This window comes from Mytilus californianus, unplaced genomic scaffold (genome assembly GCF_021869535.1).
Source record: "Mytilus californianus isolate M0D057914Y unplaced genomic scaffold, xbMytCali1.0.p SCAF_3, whole genome shotgun sequence".
Lineage (NCBI taxonomy): Eukaryota > Metazoa > Mollusca > Bivalvia > Mytilida > Mytilidae > Mytilus > Mytilus californianus.
The window spans coordinates 3647276-3670847 of NW_026262679.1; the positions used below are offsets into that span (position 1 = coordinate 3647276).

Genomic DNA, 23572 nt, shown 5'->3' on the forward strand with positions numbered 1-23572 from the left:
CACCGGATACAAATAAATCCTATGAACTTAATGTGAATCATTTAACAGTTAAAATAAAGTTACATATATAAAAAAACCTACATCTTGAAGTAACTGAAAATCTCTAACCTAATAAAAAACAACAATATAAATCAATGACAGTATTGTACACCTTTACAACAAATCTGTACAGGTAATATACATAGTTAATTACTATCAAAAGTAATTGACGTAATCACCAAAACTTTGTGTTACTCTTGAATAACAACTAAAAAAGTTAAGCCAAGTGACCCCTCTAATCTACAGACAATTTTTTTTTATTTACTGGAGACAACTGAAAAACTTATCTAAACTTTATTAAATGAACCATGAAAATTAGGTCAAGGTCAAATGGAGATGTATGCCTTCAAAGATTTCACAGACCCAAGTGTAGATAATAAATTTCTCATCAGGACTCTGAAATTGAGTTCAAGGTCAAGAATCCCTGTTTGAACTTAAATCAGTTGTATAGATCAACTATAGTTTACCTATTAACTAAAACTGATAAACCTTATTCGGAAAACTTAACATTAATCAATAAATCGTAAAATTCAGGCAATGGTAACATAAATTATTGTCAGACAGACAAGAGCATGATTATTTTTAAGACTGCCAATTATTTATTCTACCTGAGAAAATCACCATCCAGAAATACTTCTAGAGGAAAAGAACAGGCACAGAAAATAGAGCTGTTGACAGAGCTGCTGGTTTCCTTTACATAGTCGATGAACCATGAAAATGGTACAGAGGAAAACTGATGTATGCCAATAAGAAGATGTAACTAGAAGAAGCTACATGTATGTATAAAATAAAACATTTTCTAGCTATCTAACAACTGAAACATAAAGCTCTGTACGAGTATTTACCTCCCCTGCATGAATAGCATACCTATGTCTTACTTTTAGCAACTCTTGTCACAGGCAGTACGATAAAATGAATGACAAAACTATATTGAATGTGTCCTCATTTGAGCCTGCCAAATATCTGATAAAACAAGATGCCAACTGTCCTCATATAGCTTTCCGATGATAATCTGGTGGCGCCACAGTGTAATAGTCTATCTGATTGAATAATGTTGACGTATTTCTATGCATATATCTGAAAAATATTAAATTACTTCAAATAAGGCAAATGAAATTGTTACAAGACTGTTTAATTTGATTTATTATTGTATAACTGGTCCATTCAAATGTTTATATAGGAAACATTCAAACATACCTTGAAAAGAAGTACATTGTTGTACTTCAACTTGTAAAACAGGAAGACATGTGGTTTGTTAAATCATATTTAAAAGAATATCCAAAGCCACTGATTTTTGCTCAGATATACAATAGATAAATAACTTATTTTCAAATTAAAAAATTGTTTACCATTGCAGTTTGCTTTTGTTCTCAATAAAAGTAAAGAAACCAGAAATTTGTAGTGAAGCATTTAATTTTGAAATTTAATAATTTATATTTGATATTGAATAAAAATTACATATTAATATGGATTAGGTAAAATTATTAGTTTTGAAAATGATAAGAGTGCCCTCTACAATTTCAAGAACAAACATGGCGGAATGTAAACAAACCTCGCGAAATCAATTTTTTTCTCTTATTTCTTACTTATCGTACTCTATAGTCAGCACCCCTGTCTGGCAGGTTCAATTTTGGAGAATTAATACATGGACTAAACAAGCCTGAATTCGGTAGCCTGGCATTTTGAGAAGGAGAGATCATTTTTTTAATGTAAACAACAAAAGACAAATGAGGAATGCCAAATGACCAAAAATGACCTGAGACCTGAGGTATGTAAACAAATGTATTATCTTACTTGAGGAAGTCCTGTATGTGGGTCAGTAAAAGTTGGATACTTTTTTCATCTAATGCTGTATAGGCTAATGAACCACCAAGATTTACTGAAATGATTACAGAAATATAAAAATATATATCAGGATAGTGACATATAAGTAATGCTAGAAAACAAACATTAAACTGTTTATATTGAAGGTAACATAGTAATAAATATGGAATAATTAATCAAAGAATTCAAATAGGACCAAAAACAAAACCTTAATACCTGAATGCTACTAGCACATGAATTAATTATCATAGATTTATTGAATCAATAACTAGTTGAATATTTTTGATAATTGAATACTTAGATTAGTTATTTTTCCCATTACATTGATTTCTAATGTAAATAAAGTAGAGGGGGCTTCGGTGGCCAAGTGGTCTAAGTAGTCCGACTACTGTATCACTAGCAAGTCAACACTGAAGTTATGAGTTCGAATCCCGCACAGGGCAGGTGCACTGGACTCCAATCTTAATTGACTAGGACTGTCAGTATTCCTACCAAAAGTCGGTGGTTCTCTCTGGGCACTCCAACTTCCTCCACCAATAAAAACTGACCACCACAAAATAGCACAATAGTGCTGAAAGTGGCGTTAAACACCAATCAATCAATCAATCAATAAATAAAGTAGAAAGTTCAAGGGACGACATCTTTTTCTACAGATTGTCACTTCGTTATGATGCAAACTCATTGACAGCATCTTGACAAAGCTTATTGTTGTATGACGTCAGCGCATAATTCATTTTTAAGTTTGAAAATAATAATTTATATACAATTAACATTTGATTGAAAATGCTACTCAGGCAACAAAAATACTGATAACAGATTACTCACTGACTAAAAAGTAAAAAGATATATAACCATAATACTTTGTATCTTGTATGCTGTTATATTATAACCTAAGCAAAGTGGGCAATATTTCTGTGTCAGAAAATCAAAAAAGATATTTGAACAAGCTGATTCTTATAGCTTTCTATACAATTATTTTTGTAACAGTACAATCTGAATCAACAATAGGAATAAGGAAGAAAGCTTCTTTGTTATTTTATTGTAGTAACTCAGTAGTCAGTGCTTAGGTACTGACATGATTTTAAACAACTTTTCTTAAATTTTCCATTGATAAAATAAAGTTCCAACTCCCTGAGGAAAAGTTAACCCTAGATGCATTTGGTCATTTTTTTAAGGTCCCTTTTGGTTAAATAGCTCTTCAGATGTTTACTTTTTAGGTTCCGTTTGGTTATATAGCTCTTCAGATGTTTAGGTTTTATGTCCCGTTTAGTTATATAGCTCTTCAGATGTTTAGGTTTTAGGTCCCGTTTGGTTATATAGCTCTTCAGATGTTTAGGTTTTAGGTCCCGTTTGGTTATATAGCTCTTCAGATGTTTAGGTTTTAGGTCCTGTTTGGTTATATAGCTCTTCAGATGTTTAGGTTTTAGGTCCCGTTTGGTTATATAGCTCTTCAGATGTTTAGGTTTTAGGTCCCGTTTTGTTATAAAGCTCTTCAGATGTTTAGGTTTTAGGTCCTGTTTGGTTATATAGCTCTTCAGATGTTTAGGTTTTAGGTCCCGTTTGGTTATATAGCTCTTCAGATGTTTAGGTTTTAGGTCCTGTTTGGTTATATAGCTCTTCAGATGTTTAGGTTTTAGGTCCCGTTTGGTTATATAGCTCTTCAGATGTTTTGGTTTTAGGTACCGTTTTGTTATATAGCTCTTCAGATGTTTAGGTTTTAGGTCCCGTTTGGTTATATAGCTCTTCAGATGATTAGGTTTAAGGTCCGTTTGGTTATATAGCTCTTCAGATGTTTAGGTTGTAGGTCCCATTTGGCTATATAGCTCTTCAGAAGGTTAGGTTTTAGGTCCCGTTTGGTTATATAGCTCTTCAGATGTTTAGGTTTTAGGTCCCATTTGGTTATATAGCTCTTCAGATGTTTAGGTTTTAGGTCCTGTTTGGTTATATAGCTCTTCAGATGTTTAGGTTTTAGGTCCTGTTTTGTTATTTAGCTCTTCAGATGTTTAGGTTTTATACATCCTTGGCTTTCAAATGTTTGGGTTGGAGCGTTCCTGATGAAGATCAATAAAGAGAAGCACTTTGGACGCACAAAATTAAAAAGTGTTCTTTTCAATCAAATTTTGGATATGATTCTTATACCTTTGTCTACAGACTATAGATCCAACTTTAAAACATTTGTTGTTCTTTGAAACATTAATACTTATTGATACAACAACAACACCATACTCACCAAAAAGTCGTAACAAGTGTATGGATCCATATATACTTGACATTGGTGTGTCTACGTGATCTTTGAGAATCTGAAAACAGAAGGAATAACTTGTCATCATCATATTGACTTTTATCACATTTAACTTATTACATCAGTTAAGGTAAATACTATCATTCTCCAAAGTCCAATCTTTCTCTGACTTCTATTAACATGTCGTCTGTATTCAAGACTTATACTTGGTGTATGCTTTATCTTTTGTCAAGCATTCTAGTGTTCTAGTGATTCTCAGTTTCTTTCTATCAGTATATCTTTATGTTATACACAGGACATGAACACACTGTAATATACAGGACATGAACACACTATAATATACAGGTCCTTCCTATCAGTATATCTAATATGTTATACACAGGACATGAACACACTATAATATACAGGTCCTTCCTATCAGTATATCTAATATGTTATACACAGGACATGAACACACTATAATATACAGGTCCTTCCTATAAGTATATCTAATATGTTATACACAGGACATGAACACACTATAATATACAGGTCCTTCCTATCAGTATATCTAATATGTTATACACAGGACATGAACACACTATAATATACAGGTCCTTCCTATCAGTATATCTATTATGTTATACACAGGACATGGACACACTATAATATACAGGTCCTTCCTATCAGTATATCTAATATGTTATACACAGGACATGAACACACTATAATCACTTCTCAATACTAAGGTCTTTGATATATTTTGTTAATTTTGTAAAAAAAATTACTAAAAAATAAGGTGTTTCAAACTGTAATTTTAAGTTAAATAAACTGCTTTGCCGAGTGCAGCTGGATACGACTGCAGAGGTCCAACCCTGAACAGTTGGGGCAAAAATGAACACAATATTCAAGCTTGATACAGGTCTGAATTTGGATTGTAATTAAAAATTTGACACATTATAGGTTTCTGACACAGAATAAATGTAGTCAAAGAACTTGAAATTGGTTGTATGATTTGAATTTATATTCAATTGAAGATTTCTTGCTGTTGTGCAACTGTTGCGCAATACTTAGTAAATCTGTTTTCAGACTCTATACAAACCAATTAGCAAAATAAAATTGTGACCCCCAATTTTTTTCTTTGGAATCTTTAGGGAAAAAAAATTGACCCCCCCCCAAAATTTTTTTTTTACCCTCCCCCTCCAAAAGAACAATATTTGAAGAGAATTTTCTTTTGAATGAATCCTTACGTTCTACTTGTGGTATTGAATCTTGTGGTACAATTTCAGAGCAATCAAAATACTTATACACAAGTTATTGTCCTGAAACTAGAAAAATGCTTGCTGTGGCCCCTTTTTGGCCCCTAATTCCTAAACGGTTGGGACCATCACCCCCAAAAACAATCCCAACCTTCCTTTTGTGGTATTGAACCTTTTGCTAAAATTTCATAGAGATCCATACACTTAAACTAAAGTTATTGTCCAGAAACCAAATGTCTTCGGACGACGATGACGACGACGTGATACCAATATACAACCACAAAAAATATTTTTGCGGTCGTATAAAAACTGAGCAAAATCTCATTCTTTGATACTAATGAGTTTTGCTCATTGTTGAAGGCCGTACGGTGACCTATAGTTGTTAACTTCTATGTCATTTGGTCTCTGGTGGAGAGTTGTCTCATTGGCAATCATACCACATCTTCTTATTTTTATATCAACAAGCACCACATAGAACATAAATCACCCCTCCATACAAAAAGTCTTTCAATAAATGCTAGATTTAACAAAACTCACCTCACTATGTTCATGTTATAGATGTCTTTTAATGAATAAAAAAATTAACATTACTTGTTTTTCTAGTTAGATTCATTAATTGATGTTTTCTTGATTAACGTCCAGTTACAAATATTTCATGAATATTAAGGAAAAGAGCATTGGGTAAGTTCTGCATAGTATCGGATTGAAATTAAGGACCAGAAATTCTAATCTTTAATATGCAAAGAATGTGGCATTCTATCTCAACAAGGCATCAGATTTAATGTTTCAATTCTGACCATAAATGGTTGTGTAGTTATACATCCCACATAATCAAAGAACACTTCTCTTTAGAGGAGTCCAGGTGATCTCTTTTATCAAACACCAAATTAAATCACATTGTATGAGTTCTTTTGTATTCAATCTTAACTAAGAAAAAAAGCAGTCACTACAAATGCAATTAAAAATAATAAGGAGATGTGGTATGATTACCAATGATGATTGATTTGATTTTTGGTGTTTTAACACTACTTTTAAGCACCGCTTTTGGGCTATTTCGTGGCGGCCAGTTTTTATTGGTGGAGGAAGCCGGAGCGCCCGGAGAAAACCACCGACCTTCGATAGGAAAACTGACAATCCTAGTCAATTAAGATTGGAGTCGAGTGCACCCGCACGAGCAGGGTTCGAACTCACAACCTCAGTGTTGACTGGCTAGTGATTACAGTAGTAACTACTTAGACCACTCGGCCACCGAGGCCCAGTGATTACCAATGAGACATCTATGGTCATGTGGTATGATTACCAATGAGACATCTATGGTCATGTGGTATGATTACCAATGAGACATCTATGGTCATGTGGTATGATTACCAATGAGACATCTATGGTCCACCGGAGACAAGGACATATATAGGGCAATGTGTATGTTAATGTATACATAACATTTACAAATATGTAAAACTGAAGAAGTTATTTATCTCAAAAAACACCAAAAAGTAAAACTGAAAATACTTTATGTCCCTTCACTGATGTCTTTTTACTAAACACCCAATTGAACATAAGTCACTTTTCACTATTTGAGATCTTTCACTAAACATCAAATTGAATAATCAGTTATAACTTCATTTTTCTGAACTAATGTCTTAAATTAAGCATAACTAACCTCTCCATACTGTGGTCTTTCAAACTTGTACAATAATTGTGTTCCCAGCATGATATTGAAATATTCTCTGATACCTTGTGTAATCTCTATTATGGCATCTCTGGAGAAGAGAAAGATATGCTTAACTAACGGCATCAATTAGAATGGCCACGCTATTTTTGTCTTTATGTGTAAACAGGCCATGATATTTTTGTCTTTATGTGTTAACAGGCCATGCTATTTTTGTCTTCAAATTATATAAGTCACAAAATATTACTGTATAATGCATTCAACATGCTTAATAATTTTTATTACAGATATATGTTTGAAGTAATTTGCATTTCAAAAAATGGTGATTCAAATATAGATATTTCAAACTAAACTTGTATTAAACAGCGCTTCCAAAAAATATTTGAGTCAGCCGGACATTTTGTCTTATCCCGATTTTAATCCCTTAAGACTTAATAACAAAAGGCAATTATTGACCATGGTAATCAGTTGGTCATCATATAACCAATGATTGACATTAAAAAAAAACGATATCAAACTTTACTTTGATATAAATTCGATGTTCTGACGTAAACTGTTAAATTGACAGTGCATCATTCGAAGTGTGCAACATCAGCCTACTAATATCTGCCTTAGACTCTTTATTTGTGCAAAATAACGTTGTCAAAAACTTCACTTTCGTTTTTAAAAAGCACATTTTCCAAATATCCGATGTTGACTTGACAATGGTAAAACATAGACCAGAGACGGATACGTAAAATCCATGTACGTTTACAAAGCACGATTGAGTTTAAGTAGCTCTTTCCACTTTATTTCTTCAAGAAAATACTCGAAATGAACGTTAGATAAAGGTATCAATAATAATTTTAGCATTTTTGAAGAATTAGGATGCATAATTAAATTTCCCACCTGCGCACATGTGCACATGTGTACTAGTTCGAACAACATGGTTCTGACGACTTTTCATTTAAAACATTTTAAAAATTTTCATCAAATCATATTTATAAAGGTATTTCTGACAATTTTAATCTTTGTGACTAAATTGATTGGATGCAAACCGCTGAAATGTAAGAAAATAACTTTGAATAGACCAATCAATGTCCAGTACAAAATAGTTTACCTGTCACCTGAACAGGTAAATTTTAGCTGTCCGACAGCTAATTAACCTTGATTAAATTGATAAGGTATTAAAGTAGGGTTTGCTTAATCATCATGTCACCTTATGACCGGAAATGTGTGGCTATTTAAGGCAAAAGGTCGGATCAAAATCATCATGTCACCTTATGACCGGAAATGTGTGGCTATTTAAGGCAAAAAGTCGGATCAAAAAGATCGAACTTCCAATTTTGAATTATGTTAAAAGGATCGTCTCTTAAGGAAACCTTGAAAACTAAAAGTACATGACCTTTTCATGCTTTTCCCAGACGGACAATGTCTGGTAAATTTATAAATGTCCGGAATATATGACCGTTTTGGAAGCCATGGTATTAAACTGTTCATTTAAATATCTTCAATGTTTACATTTGGTGAAATATTTAATTTGAGTGTTGTTCACATTTTTTTTTACACCAAAGTTAATACATATAATTGTACAGAACCAAATCTCTTATGGTCTCTGTTTATTTTGGCCAAAATTAACATAATATTATCTCAAACCATGTTTTTCGTATAAAATCTATGACTAGTAACTTGAATGTTACATGTTTTCACTTTCAAGTCTTCTATAAAGTTTATTCATCTTGATTAAAAACAGTATAATCAGCCTCATTACAAACAACCAAGGACCATAAAGAGTTACAACAAGACTCCTTGTGTCATAGATCAAACTTATTCATTCAGTATATATTTACTTGTTTTTGTGTATTGTCTTTTTGATAGAGTTAAGCCAATTCAATTGATATTTTATTGTGTGTCTTTTTATGTTGTAATGTTATACCACTGTTTCAGGTTAGGGTGAAGGTTGGCACCTGTTAAAACGTTTAAACCCGCTGCATTTTTATGCACCTGTCCTAAGTCAGGAGCCTGTTGTTCAGTGGTTGTTGTTTGTTGTTGTGGTTCATAAGTGTTTCTTGTTTTTGATATAGATTAGACTGTTGGTTTTCCTGTTTGAATAGTTTTACACTAGTCTTTTTGGGGCCCTTTATAGCTTGCTGTTCTGTGCGAGCCAAGGCTCCGTGTTGAAGGCCCTACTTTGACCTATAATTTTTTAGTTTTTACACATTGTGACTTGGATGGATAGTTGTCTCATTGGCACTCATACCACATCTTCTTATTTATATCCTATGTGCCAATTATACAGAACATTTAACAAGTAACTATCAGCCAACTATTGCAAGTAAGCTTTATCCTCTAGGGGTAAAAGACCCCTAAAACACTTTTTACTGAGAGGCACTTGTTTCATTTTGTAGATTACAGAAATACAGAACATAACCTGAAAATTCAATCTTAACATGGGTTGCTGTTTATTTTTTGACTTTTGAAAGTATTGAAATAGTATTTTCAAATGTTTGTACAGCAAGTCCATCTTTGGTTAATGGCTTTCAAATAATTATCTTTTTTTAAACTGGATATAGATATGTAAATATACCAGTTCCTAACAATAAGTTTATTTCATTGTTCAAATGTTGCATTAATTTGTCGTTTTTTCTTCTGTATATCATGCCTTCTTTAACACTTAAGATATGTGTGTATTAAGGTCTGTTTAACACTTACTTGTTAGGATTATTTCCTTTTGTCTTCGTCTTCACATACTCATCAAGGATATCATCAACTGTTGTTTTGCATGGCAGGGAAACAAGCTACAATTAAAACAGGATTAACTTAACATACTGGTATTCAACTGTTGTTTTGCATGGTAGGGAGACAAGCTACAATTAAAACATGATTAACTTAACATACTGGTATTCAACTGTTGTTTTGCATGGCAGGGAGACAAGCTACAATTAAAACATCATTAACTTAACATACTGGTATTCAATATTCCTCTTGACAGTTAAACCTTATTATCAAAATATGCTGTCTGGCTAAGTTTCATCCCTCTGATAGTTAAACCCTATTATCAAAGTATGCTGTCTGGCTTACTTTCATCCCACTGATAGTTAAACCTTATTATCAAAGTACGCTGTCTGGCTTAGTTTCATTGTATTATTTACTAGAAACCTTAAATAACAGAAGAATATACTTTCTTTGTTTATGATATTAAATTCACAGAATCAAAAATGTTTCAGAAATTACAAGCTTGTAAGCAACGTCGTATACATACAACTAATTTACTTATTAACAACCAACTATTGCAAGTAAGCTTTATCCTCTAGGGGTAAAAGACCCCTAAAACAGTTTTTACTGAGAGGCACTTGTTTATTTTTCGACTTTTGAAAGTATTGAAATAGTATAAAACAGTTCTGTTTTTTTTTAACTGAAAGAGAATTAGGCTGACAAATATGTGATGTACAATCAAATGTTTCCTATTAATTGATGATGTAAAACTTTTATAATCTTGTAATAAACTAAACAAACAAGCATTTGGTATACAATATTTGCACCAAAGTTTTTTTTTCAAAATACAAAGGTACCAGTGGTATGGTAAACAAGCTGTGTATCATATTTGCAGACAGACAGCAGGTTAAACAATATATGCAAAAATATAAATAATATAGAGGAATGAGAATTGTGTAGATGCTATTTTCTTTCTAAAAATGTTGCAACCAGGTGGGATCCCCTTCATATTCAGATCAATTTTAACAATTATGTTTTCAGATATTATCAAGTATTCAAATGATCACAGTTTTTCAGAAGTGTAGCTGGTATCCACATCTTCCTAAAGAAACTAGTTTAAAAAGTGGCCCTCACACTAAATGGAGAATCCATTTCATTATGACCTACTCCACTGACTTGAATTCAACCAGTTTATACTGAACCAAACCTAATTCTTCCTGACGTCCACTAATATCTAACAAACTGTTGCTATGACTACCCCAGTATTTACCTGTTTCTGTCTTGTTATTAAATCCCAATCATCCACCAGGTAAGGCTTCATTTCATCAGGCATTTTTATCTTTACTTCAATTTTTGTCATATACGATTCTTCCTATAAAATAACAAATAGCAATTAATTGACATTGAAACGTTCTGTTGACATGGATAGACAAAACTGAACTTTACATACATTGAATGATAACAGCAAAATAACAACAAAAGTACAGCATGTTTGTAATATTTTATTTGTTGCAGGCTTTTCGCTTTCTTTTTCAGAATTGGGTTAATAGTCAATAACATTGTATTACAATGTACTAATAATGGTATATACAAATATTAAAGATATTGTGGTGTGTAGAAATCTGGTGAATTATACACAACTAAGAAGATATCATGATCAAAGACTTTACATGTAACAAGGGACTTCATTTAAGGAAAATGATATTTGAAAAAAAAAAAACATTTCCAAGGAGCATAACTTCAGTAAAAAAATTTGATATATGCTGATCATAGACACTGCTGATATTAATTTCATAAAGATTTGACAAGAAATGTAGAAGTGAGAGATCTTACAATGCAAATTTCCCTTTAATGTACATTTCTATAAGATTATTACCGTTTCTACAGTAGGTTCAGCCCTAGCTCTCTTTCTCTTTTGATCAACAGTTGTTGGAGTAGATGTGATACTAGCATGACTAGTTGTACTTTCTTGTGATGATGCCTGCAAATTAACCAATATGTCAAAGGAATCTAAGATATATGTCAAAAGAGTTAAAGTATAATTACCCTCAAAGTAAAACAATACGTCAAAGGAATTTATATAAGGAATTATGCAATTGTTCTAAAATTTAAGCTATATGCCAAAGGAATCTATTGAAAAAAGAAGACTGAATATACAGTCAAGTATCTATTTAGCAGTTACTCATAAGAATAATATAAATGAAATTTCAGGAAAGGCTCTTTAGATCAGAAATTTGTGTTTTTTTTTTGTATATAATTTTCTGATTTTCAAACTACCCTCCATATCCTTTACATGCCTGTCCACATTCAGGAGTCTGTAAATCAGTGGTTGTTGTTGGTTGCTGTTTGACCCATATTTTTTTTGTTAATTTACTTTTTTAGCATAAATCAGGCCATCAGTTTTCTCTTTTGATTTGTTTCACATTTTGTCACACAAGGTCCTTAACTTACTATATGGGATGGGCTTGCTCATTGTTGAAGCAATAGTTTACCTAATAGTTGTTAACATCCTCTGCATTTAGTCTTTGGTGGGTAGTTGTCTTACTGGTAATCATACCACATCTTCTTATTTTTCTATCTATAAGTTAAAGTTATTTTGTTCTATGAAAAATCTAAAATGTTATAAGTATAATGAACTGACCACTGATGAGACTGATAATGTATCTACTGGTGTGTCTACCCGTCCTCGTTTACGTTTGGTATCTGCAGTAGAATCTTGAGATGAAGCAGGTGTAGTAGTAGTACTCTCCTTCCCTGGAAAGGTAACAACATAATAATGTTATACAAGTAATTTCAAAATTAATTTTCAATCACATTACTTTTTATGCAAGAAATGATTAGACAACATTTTTTGTGCTAGTTCATTAGGCTTTTTCGTAACACAAAATTCACTAGTTAGTAAGAAATACTTCCCCTGGGTGTTGAGCTAGTGTTATTGTCAACCCCTGTACAGCATGTGTAATTGGTCTCTTCATGCATTATTTTTACAGTGTTACTGGTTTCTTTACTGTTCTCTATGTTTTATTTTTTTTTTCTTCATTATGTGTTACTGTACACTGTGTATTATTTTTTTCTACACTATGTGTTACTGGTTCATTTGTGTACTATTTATTCTACAGTATGTTTTACTGGTCTCTTAATGTACTATTTATTCTACAGCCACTTTTTTCTACAGTGTATGAATGGTCCCTTTTTTTCTACATTGTGTGTAACTGGTCCCTTTTTTCAGTGTGTGAAAGTAGCCACTTTTTTTATAGTGTGTGTAACAAACCACTTTTTTTCTACAGTATGTGTCATTAGACACTTTTTTCTAGTGTTTAACTGGTACCTTTTTTTACAGTATGTGAAACTTGTTCCTTTTTTCTACAGTGTGTGTAACTTGTTCCTTTTTTCTTTAGTGTGAGTAAGAAGCCACTTTTTTATACAGTATGTATAACTAGCCACTTTTTTCTACAGTGTGTGTAATGTGTAACTAATTCCTTTTTTCTAGTGTGTGTAACTGGTCCCTTTTTTCTGCAGTGTGTGTAACTGGTCTCCTTTTTTTCAGTACGTGTAACTGGTCTCCTTTTTTTACAGTGTGTAACTGGTTTCATTTTTTTACAGTGTGTGTAGTTAATCTTCCATTACCTTTATCTTCTTTATCTTTCTTTGTTTTGTCTGGTGTTTGTAGCTGGTCTTTATGTGTCTCTTTGGCTTTCTCTTTCTTCAGCTTCTCTACAGTAGGTGTAGCTGGTCTCTCCTTATCTCCCTTTTCTTTCTCAACTTTTTCTTTTTCTTTATGTTTGTCTTTTTCCTTTTCTTTGTCTTTATCTTTGTCTTTATCTTTGTCCTTATCTTTGTCTTTATCTTTCTTGTCTTTATCTTGTTTTTCAGCTTTTTCCTTTTCTCTTTCAGCTTTTCTAGCAGCTGCTTTTGCTTTTTTCTGACTTCTACAAAACAAAACAAAAACTTATTCAAATTTACAATAAATGACTTATAAGTGTGTGTCTACAAGTAATAGTTAACATAAGAATAGTGAAACAAATTACTTGAAAAAGCTAAGATGATAAAAATAAGATGAGGTTTGATAAACACAAATTATAAGAAAGCACTATGAAAATTATAGCTAGGGTTGAAATTAAAAGAAGCTTATTTTGAGATAACTCAGATTTTCTAAAGAAACTATGCTAGTTTTATTCTGTTATGGAATTATTACTAGTCTTTGTCTAGCAGAAATATTCAGGTAAGAGATTGAAACACTTTTCATTCACCCAGCTTCTTTAAATTTTTATAAATCTTATGATTCACTACCACTAAATTGACAACAACAGAATAGTTTAAAACATTTTTTTCCAGATAAAGATTACAACAATAATAGATTAACTCTGAATTTTAATAATTTCATTTTCATTGTATTATGTTTGATTCATTTTCTGTTCAACATTACATAATGTCATATAGAATCCTATAGCAACGTCAACAATAGACAATATATTATTATGAAGTCCCATACCTGATACCATTTCTTAGTACTTCAGGGACTCTAATTTTATATACTTTGTCCTGAAGACACTGATCTAATCTGCGAAACATGTCGACCAATAATAGTTGCAGTTTACTTTAGTGTTGTTGTCAATTTAGCGGTATTTAATTTTTTATCTGTCAACCCTGCATACAATCTGGTATCCACTTAAGGGAACTCTACCAGCACAAAATTTAGGAGGCGTTGGTTCAGCAGTTCTTTATTAATACATCTAATGATTGTATAATTAACATTATTGATATTTTGTGTATTATTCCTCTGACCTTGTTTTGTGATAATTTTTCATATCATGCTACTCACTTGAGATAGAAAATTATCGCTAGAAACTAAGGACCCACATGCTGTTGTCAATGTAAACATCAACGACATCATAGGAAAAATAGAGATAAACAGATTATCAATGGTCTTTCAAACTCAAGGGTGTTTGACAACTAATCAGACATTTTTGAACCAAATATCAGCACAATATCTTCAACGAAGGCTGAGAAAGGAGAAGAAAACTATTATGTTCATGATTGTTTAAGTCAACGGACTGTGATGATGTCACAAGTATATCCACCACAATGAATCTCATGTAATCAGTAAATGCTATGATACAGAGAGGAACTAGATATTTTAATATAACAAGAATGTCTCCATCATCAGCCTTATAAAAAAAGTCAGCTATAATTCTATCTAAAGTCCGTCAACCAGGACGAAACAAATGAGTTCTGTACATCATTATACACTTATGTAGCAAATATCAGTTCCAGATCTGCAGGCCTTACCAAAAAAGTTTTGAGAAGTAAAATGTTCATGAAATTTTATACTGTGGATTCATTATTATTCGTTGGATACCAATTTTCGTGGAGTTCGTGGGAACAGGTGAACCACGAAATTAAATGTTCAACGAATAACAAATTTTCCATAGGCTTGTATGCAGACTTCGACAAAACCACGAAATTAAATATCAACGAACATGTAAGTTTTCCTTAATCCACTAAAATTGGTACCCACGAAAATAAATGAATCCACAGTAAGTCAAAGTGCCTTAATTCTGCCAAAAGTAGGTTAACTGGAATGAAATGCAAACTTAATAAAATTGAGAATGGAAACAGGGAATGTGTCAAAGAGACAACAACCCGACCAAAGAGCAGAAAACAGCCAAAGGCCACCAATGGGTCTTCAACACAGCCAAAAAATTCCGCACCCACATGTGGGCTTCAGCTGAACCCTTAACAATAATGTATACTAGTTCAGCGAAAATGGACGTCACACTAAACTCCGAAACATATAAATGAACCAAAATTTAAAAAACATACAAGACTAACAAAGGCCATAGGTTCCTGACTTGGGACAGGTGCAAAAAAGTGTTCATTACACAACTAATCAGCTTCAGATTTACAGGCATTACAAAAAAAACCCCAGTCAAGTACAATTTTCAAATCTAAGAGCTGTAACTCCACCATGCATTTCAGGAATGTTCTATTTTGAACTTTATGTTATAATAAAACCTACTGGTGAGCTTTTTGTAGTTCCTTTTGTTTTTGATGTCCAGCTTCATTGCACTTCAATACTCTAGTTTCTGGTACCCATTCGTCCCAGCTACAAAAAAATATGCATTAAAAAGCTTTCAAAAATAACAATAAATTTAATATTATGACATACAAATGCATACTTGAGTTGGTAAAAATTGTTCATTAACTCCATAAAGTACTTCTGCTACCCTTTGTCAAATTTTGATTGAATTTCTCTTGTTTGTAAAATTTACTTCATTTTCAATTTGTTTAAATATACTTTCCCTAACTTTTGCTAAAATTTTACATTTCTTCAACTTCCAGTACAAATCCATTTCTTTCTGTTACAATCTCCATACATACAACATTTCATTAGAAAAAAATGCGCTCTGTGTGGAGCGGCTAGATACGACGGCAGAGGCCGAACTCTGAACAGTTGGGGTAAGTATGGACACAATATTCAAGCTTGATACAGCTCTGAATTTGGATAGTGATTAAATATTTGACACATTATAGATTTCTGACACAGAATAAATGTGGTCAGATAACTTAAAAATTTGAAATGGGGCATTTAATCTACTTAATCGTCCAATATCAAAAATCTAATTCCATGGTTAGATTCAGCATATAAAAAAAACCATGATTTCAAACAAAGTTTTATTTTGGACCCTTTGGACCTTAATATGGACTAATTTGAAAACAGGGCCCAAAATTAAAAATCTGAATGCACAGTTAGATTCAGCACATCATAGAACCACAAGAATTCAGTTTTTGATGAAATCTAAGTTTAATTTTGGACCCTTTGGACCTCAATGTAGACCTATTTAAAAATGTCAAAAAAAAACCCAGCTTAGCCAGTATCAGAAAAGTCTTGTTTTTGACCCCTAGTTTCTTAATGATTAAAGCCACAACCCACGACCACAAAATCGACCCCAACCTTCTGTGTGTGGTATGGGACCTTGTGGTACAATTTCATAGACATCCATTGACTAATACTTAAGTATTTGTCTGGAAACCAGAAAAACCTTGTTCCTTCCCCCCCCCCATTTTGCCCCTTATTCCAGAACGGTTTGATCCATAACCCCCAAAGTCTAACCCAACTTTCCCTTTGTGGTATGGAACCTTGTGTTTCTATTTCATAGAGATCCATAGACTAATACTTAAGTAATTGTCCATTAACCAGAAAAACCTTTTCCCCCCTTTTTTGCCCCTAATTCCTGAACGGTTTGGGCCATAACCCCCAAAGTCAATCCCATCCTTCCCTTTGTGGTATGGAACCTTGTGGTATAATTTCATAGAGATCCATACACTTATACACAAGTTATTATCCGGAAACAAGAAAAATGCCTTTTTTGGCCCCTTTTTGACCCCTACTTCCTTAACAATTGGGACCATAACCCCCAAAATCAATTCCAACCTTCCTTTTGTGCTATTGAACCTTGTGGTTAAATTTCATAGAGATCTATTCACTTATACTTAAGTTATTGTCCGGAAACCAAATGTCTTCGAACGACGACATGATAGCAATATACAAACGCAAATTTTTGTGCGGTCATATAAAAATTGACCTTTTTGTGTTTCAGGGTCGTTTTATCGGGCAGTTAATTTGATAATGTGTGTCAAATTGTTTGCTTATAATGATTAAATTGTACATGTAATACTTACTTTTTATTCCAACCATTGTAGTGAATGAAGTATCTCACTATTTTGTCTTTTACTTCTGCTTTAACACACTGAAAAAGGAAATTAAGAACAAAGACTTTAAATTCTAAAAAACTAACTTTACATCCACTTCATTTGAACTTTGGGGGGATAGTTATCTCATTGGCAATCATACCACATCTCCTTATTTTTATATTGTATGATTTTATTTTTAAAATTTACCTTTTCTCAGAAAACAATCTATTATTACAACATAAGTTGGTATGTTCAGTGCCTTATTTAGCCAAAACTATTTCAGGTGTGGGAGTGTAGAACTTATTCTAAAATAATAAAAACAGATTACTATTAATGTGCTGCCAATGAAAGAATTATTACAGAAAATAAACATGTGTTTGTGCATCATAACTAAATATATATGTATATAGCATAAGGAGAATAATACAAATACATACCTTTGCCTCATATAATAAAGGTCCATGGAAACAAAGAACCTTTTCTCCTGTAAAAGATATTTAATTTGTTACTTTCATGTTTACTTGAAAAGAAAAACAATAATCACTAATATGTGACTAAATCTTCAATGTTAAATTAATGTTCATACATGTATATCCGGTATCCTTCAAGGAGGGTTTTCAATAATGTTTTAAGTAACTGATGAAATTGGGAAAGTAACAGATCAAGCGAGGGGTCCAGTGGGCTGCTCAGGCCACCAGTCAGGTCGGATGTGAAGCCTCGTAAGTGGAGCAGGGTGGCAACGCCCCATGGAAGCTCCTGGATTTTAAGAAAAAGGAGATAGTCAAAATAACCTTAAATCATAGCATTTTTTTGAATGGTAATAAGCTTTGATATATTACTAAAAAGCATTAAACAAATTTTTGAAAATGTGCAATATAAAGACTTAAGCATACATTCAATCCTGTTCGTTCAGTGTTTTTTCCTGCAAGACACTGTCACAAGAAAACATAATCTCATGAATAAAATAATTTATCATGGTCTGTACAAAATGTACCATATATGAATTTTGACTGATGTTTTTTTTTTGTATTTTACATTTTAATTTATTTATGTCAATCAATGAGAAACATTCATGGCTTATCTCCTCTGACAATGAAAATTTCCCCCTTGTAGTCTGAGGGACAAAAGTTATCATGTGTAGGTATTTCTAATAACTTCTCTTTAGTTAAATTACTTGGTAAATTTTGAGGTGAAAACACAGCCATTTTAGCCAAAGGGTCCACGACCACATGAACCTCAAAGGTACAATAAAATTAAATCACTTAATCTAGGGATTTATTTGTACTACTTAAATACATGTAGGTGATTATTACTGTGAGGTAACAAAAAAAGCACTGTGACATAGGAAATTTACAGGAAAGTGCATGATTCTAAAGTCGTCTATATATACTAATGAACTCAAAATCGTTAACTTTTTTTTTTCTCAATGGTTGCGCTTAAGCATTACCCTGTTCCTGTTCTGTTGACGGACGTTGCCAACTTGTAAGTCATACAGTTTCCAGCCGGTACCTCGAATCACCGAATAACACCGTTATTAGCCAAATAACACTTGTAAACACCGAATAACACTTGAAATTTTAATATTAGCACATATTGGTGACATTTAATCATTGATTATTAAATAATATTGTATTATAAGTGTATTTTATAACTTAAAAATTATTTATAGAAAGCAGGTAAGTTCATAAAGATCGCATTAAATATTAGTGTGTACATCCAACATGGCGACCAAGGAAAACACAATGGGAAGAATAAAAGAATGATTGCATATGCATACAAAGGGAAGAACTATGAAAATAAAATATTAAATAATGTACTGTATATACAGAGTATTGTCCAACAGCGTGCTTTGGTGTCCAGGGGCCAGTACCGTGTGGCTGATTCGCATAAACATTTCGAAATAACAGCAACTTCATGGGTAAATAAAACCGTACAAGAAAGAGAAAGATTGACCAAGAGATTCAAGAGCTACATTCCTCCCGATAAGCGCGTAATTACATCCACAGATGGCAGGATGAATGTCATAAAGCCGAGAGCATTGGGCAAGAAAATCGGACAACGTAAAAGAAAGATAAACGAGAGAACAACAACCTTCAAAAAGAAGAAGGACTGAACTGATTGTGTGTTTAATACTATACATGCATTACATTATTATTACAGCAGTGGGTAAATTATGACTTGTTTTAAAAAAGTTTATTGTGTTATTTAATTGTTTATATTTTTATTGCACTTACTGTGTTGCTTACTTCTTCTGTTTTATTGGTAAGTATATTGTATTGTTGATACTGTTTATTTGAATGGTGTTGAACTTTTTAACCATTGTATGTTTATAACCTACTTTTAACTGCTTTCTTCTTCTGTTTCATTGGTAAGTATATTGTATAATGATTATGTATTGTTCATGCTGTTTATTTGTATTGTGTATATTTTTTCAAATTGTTCATGCTTTTTGTTTGTATTGTGTATACATTTCTATATTGTTCATGCTGTTTTTTTTTATTGTGTATATTTTTTTTACTGGTAGGTACATGTATACGTTCCAACCAATGTATGTTAATAATCTATTTTAATTGCTTTCTCCTAATGTTTAAGTAAGTATATTGTATTGTTTATGCAGTTAATTTGTATTGTGTTTAATGCATTTTTCTTTTACTGTTCCCCATTGCTGTTTTATAGACTGGATAAATAATGCATGTATAGTATTGTTGCGCATGTTTTCAGGTACAACTTGAAGAAAATATTTTTTAACAATAAGTTCTAAATAAATTGTTTTCGCGGACTATGACAGATAAGCCCGTGCCTTGTGCAGGATATCTTAGTAGTTTTAAATTTATACAATGAAATTATAAATAATTAAATTCTAAATAAAATGTTGTTTTCGCGGACTACGACAGATAAGCCCGTGCCTTGTGCAGGATATCTTAGTAGTTTTAATTTTTCACAATAAAATTCTAAATAAATTGTTTTCGCGGACTATGACAGATAAGCCCGTGCCTTGTGCAGGATATCTTAGTAGTTTTAATTTTTCACAATAAAATTCTAAATAAATTGTTTTCGCGGACTATGACAGATAAGCCCGTGCCTTGTGCAGGATATCTTAGTAGTTTTAATTTTTTACAATAAATTTTAAATGTTGTTTTCGCGGACTATGACAGATAAGCCCGTGCCTTGTGCAGGATATCTTAGTAGTTTTAATTTTTTACAATAAATTCTAAATAAATTGTTATCGCGGACTACGATAGATAAGCCCGTGCCTTGTGCAGGATATCTTAGTAGTTTTAATTTTTTACAATAATTTCTAAATAAATTGTTTTCGCGGACTATAACAGATAAGCCCGTGCCTTGTGCAGGATATCTTATTAGTTTTAAAAGGGCTTGGTTACTCTCCATTTTTAAATTAAAAAATATAATATTATTTTTTTAATAACTATAAACACAAAAATTATTATTGTAAACAGTTAAATATTCCATATTTTTTTTAAAGGGGAGGCGCCCACCCTCACATTGTTCATTGCCTTGACGTGGCGTGAGGGCTCCACTTTGGTGGTCTAAAATGAACACGTTGAGGGATTGTATGCAATCATTCTTTTATTCTTCCCATTGTGTTTTCCTTGGTCGCCATGTTGGATATACACACTAATATTTAATGCGATCTTTATGAACTTACCTGCTTTCTATAAATAATTTTTAAGTTATAAAATACACTTATAATACAATATTATTTAATTATCAATGTTTAAATGTCACCAATATGTGCTAATATTAAAATTTCAAGTGTTATTCGGTGATTACAAGTGTTATGCTTTCATGTCGATCCGGCCCCACGTCGATCCGGCCCAAGTCGATCCGGCCCACGTCGATCCGGCCCAACGTCGATCCGGCCCATATTTAAAGTCGATCCGGCCCCAATAAAAATATATTTATAAGGAATAAAAATAAAGATATATATTAATTGTAATTCATAAATGTTATAGAATTTTATTATAATGTAAAATGTGTACTGCAGTACGGTAAAAAAAATAGGCCTTTGACAAATATTGTCTTTACATGAGTATAAAACAACTAGGTTGATTATGTTTTCATTACAAGTTTTCAAAATTATTGGGTATAATTATATTAAAAACGTATATAACAGAATTTAGGACAATCAAAAGACATCAACATTAATCAGCAGTAATTAGCAGTGTAATTGTTTATTTATTATCTTGGAATAAAGAATAATGGATACTCATATAACTTGTTTTTATTTTATCTACACACAACTATTCAAAATATTGTCAACTTTAAAATAAATGTATTGACTACATTCGATATTACAAAAAAAAAAAAAAAAAGTGTTATAGAAGCCTCTGATGTTACCCGAAAAAAAAATACCGGCAAATAATTATTATAAGACATAACACCAAACAAAAGATCAAACTATAAAGGCCTTGTTGATTACGTAACTTTAATCAATCAGGATTTGATTGAATTAAGTGATTACAAGTTGCATTACCTTAGTTCACAATCATCAGACATTTATAGTTGAATAAACAAACCAATTATTATAGACTAATGATTTGATTAAACAAGTCATTATAATGAGTTAAACTTTACAGGTTTCATTGGATTGTAAATATTTATTTATCTCTTCTTTGTGTGATTTAAATAATTAAAAAATCGCCATGACATTCAAAGTTATCAAGGAAAATACCTTAATATTATTATGCTGAAGCTGCTATACAAACAGACACAATCACAACCATTTAAAAATTTTAAATCTTTCATCTTACTGGTACTCCAATATATTCATACTTTACTGACCTGTTGTCATCCATCATTGATACTTTTTACAAATCTCATTTATACTGATTAAATGTCTATATAGTTTATTCCTTATCATTTATTATGGGGCCGGATCGACGTGGGGCCGGATCGACGTGGGCCGGATCGACTTGGGCCGGATCGACTTTGGGCCGGATTGACTTGGGGCCGGATCGGTTTGGGGCCGGAACGACCGGATACCATTGTTATTTGGCTAATAACGGTGTTATTTGGTGATTCGTGTTACCCGTTTCCAGCAAATGTGCATCTAAGATTACCAAAAGAATAATGACAACAATAAATAGAATGAAGATAAAAATTCTTAATACAGACTTCGTCCTCTTTCACAGGCAACACCTGTCTCATAATAGTTATTATAGGATCTTCCCCTAAATAATAAATTGATAAAGATTCTAAAAGAAAACTCAGGCATGACATGTAAACTTTTTCCAGTAAGGGGGGATTTCTGGACTTTTTGTAGTCTGAATAATTATGACGTCTTGCAGGAAAGCGTCAAAGCAAACAATAAAATAGCCTTTCAAGACGTTATAATTATTTGGACTATACTTTTTGGTGCAAGCGAGATAATTTTGGTGTGTTTGTATTTTTCACCGAAATCCTTGCCGAAACAAAAAAAATCCATCGCAGTGAAAAGACAGGTTACCAAGCTATTTATAAATGTCAGATTCACTCAATTACTTAATGATTTCATTAACTACCTTCTTGGAACTTATATTTAGGCGGCATTTCATTTATCCAAGCTTAACTAGTTGTGGGAAAATGTTTGCACATGTGTTTACGTCATCAGTTTTTGTGTGAAATAATTTGAGAATGTCTAAAACACGGAAGTAGGAAAAGACGGAAGAGAAAATTGATATATTTTAAGTAATTTCTATGGAATGGCTCAATATAGATTTAAAATTGAAATGGATTTAAAAAGCTAATATAATTGTCTACAGTTTAATAACTATATATTTTGATTTTGAATTGCATTTTCACCCAAAAAATGTCCGGAAGCCTCGTGCAACGAGAATATGTGCAACTTTGAAAATCTTTGAACTAAATTTCACGGGAAAGCATACAAGAGAGTTTGGATTGGGACCTTAAATTTCTTTATTCTTTATTTTTTTATACCATTTTCTGTATTATTTGTTTATTTTGCCCATTTTCTCTATTCTTTATATTTTAGCACCCAATTATTCTCTATTTCTTCATTTAATTTTGCCTATTTTTTTCTATTCTGTACTTTCAAACTTTGTCCTTTATTCATCAGTTTTCACACAATGTTCTCTTTTCTGTAAACCCCATCCAGACCCATAGAACCCATTCGAACTCTTTAAAGGGGCATTAGCTGTCAAATTCATGTTC

At 32.2% G+C, this 23572-nt stretch overlaps 1 protein-coding gene and 1 long non-coding RNA gene across 4 annotated transcripts; one reads left to right on the plus strand and one right to left on the minus strand.

Moving 5' to 3' along the window:
* Window positions 1–371: 371 nt before the first annotated feature.
* On the minus strand, window positions 372–23044 carry LOC127732916 (mortality factor 4-like protein 1). Its single transcript, XM_052242128.1, has 13 exons — window positions 22924–23044; window positions 17839–17885; window positions 17390–17457; window positions 15726–15812; window positions 13334–13635; window positions 12348–12460; window positions 11583–11687; window positions 10977–11078; window positions 9704–9789; window positions 7004–7103; window positions 4094–4163; window positions 1834–1918; window positions 372–1116 (listed from the first exon to the last, which is right to left on the minus strand). Exons 1-13 carry the CDS (start codon window positions 22949–22951, stop codon window positions 1029–1031), a joined length of 1281 nt encoding a protein of 426 aa, XP_052098088.1. The 5' UTR covers window positions 22952–23044; the 3' UTR covers window positions 372–1028.
* On the plus strand, window positions 3145–3781 carry LOC127732942 (uncharacterized). 3 transcript variants are annotated; one of them, XR_007996517.1, is made up of 4 exons: window positions 3145–3241; window positions 3284–3325; window positions 3410–3451; window positions 3703–3781. It is a non-coding gene; the product is annotated as an uncharacterized LOC127732942 (long non-coding RNA). The 3 variants fall into 3 exon arrangements; XR_007996516.1 differs by having other exon boundaries at window positions 3145–3325; XR_007996518.1 differs by lacking the exon at window positions 3703–3781 and adding an exon at window positions 3578–3616 and having other exon boundaries at window positions 3145–3325.
* Window positions 23045–23572: the final 528 nt, after the last annotated feature.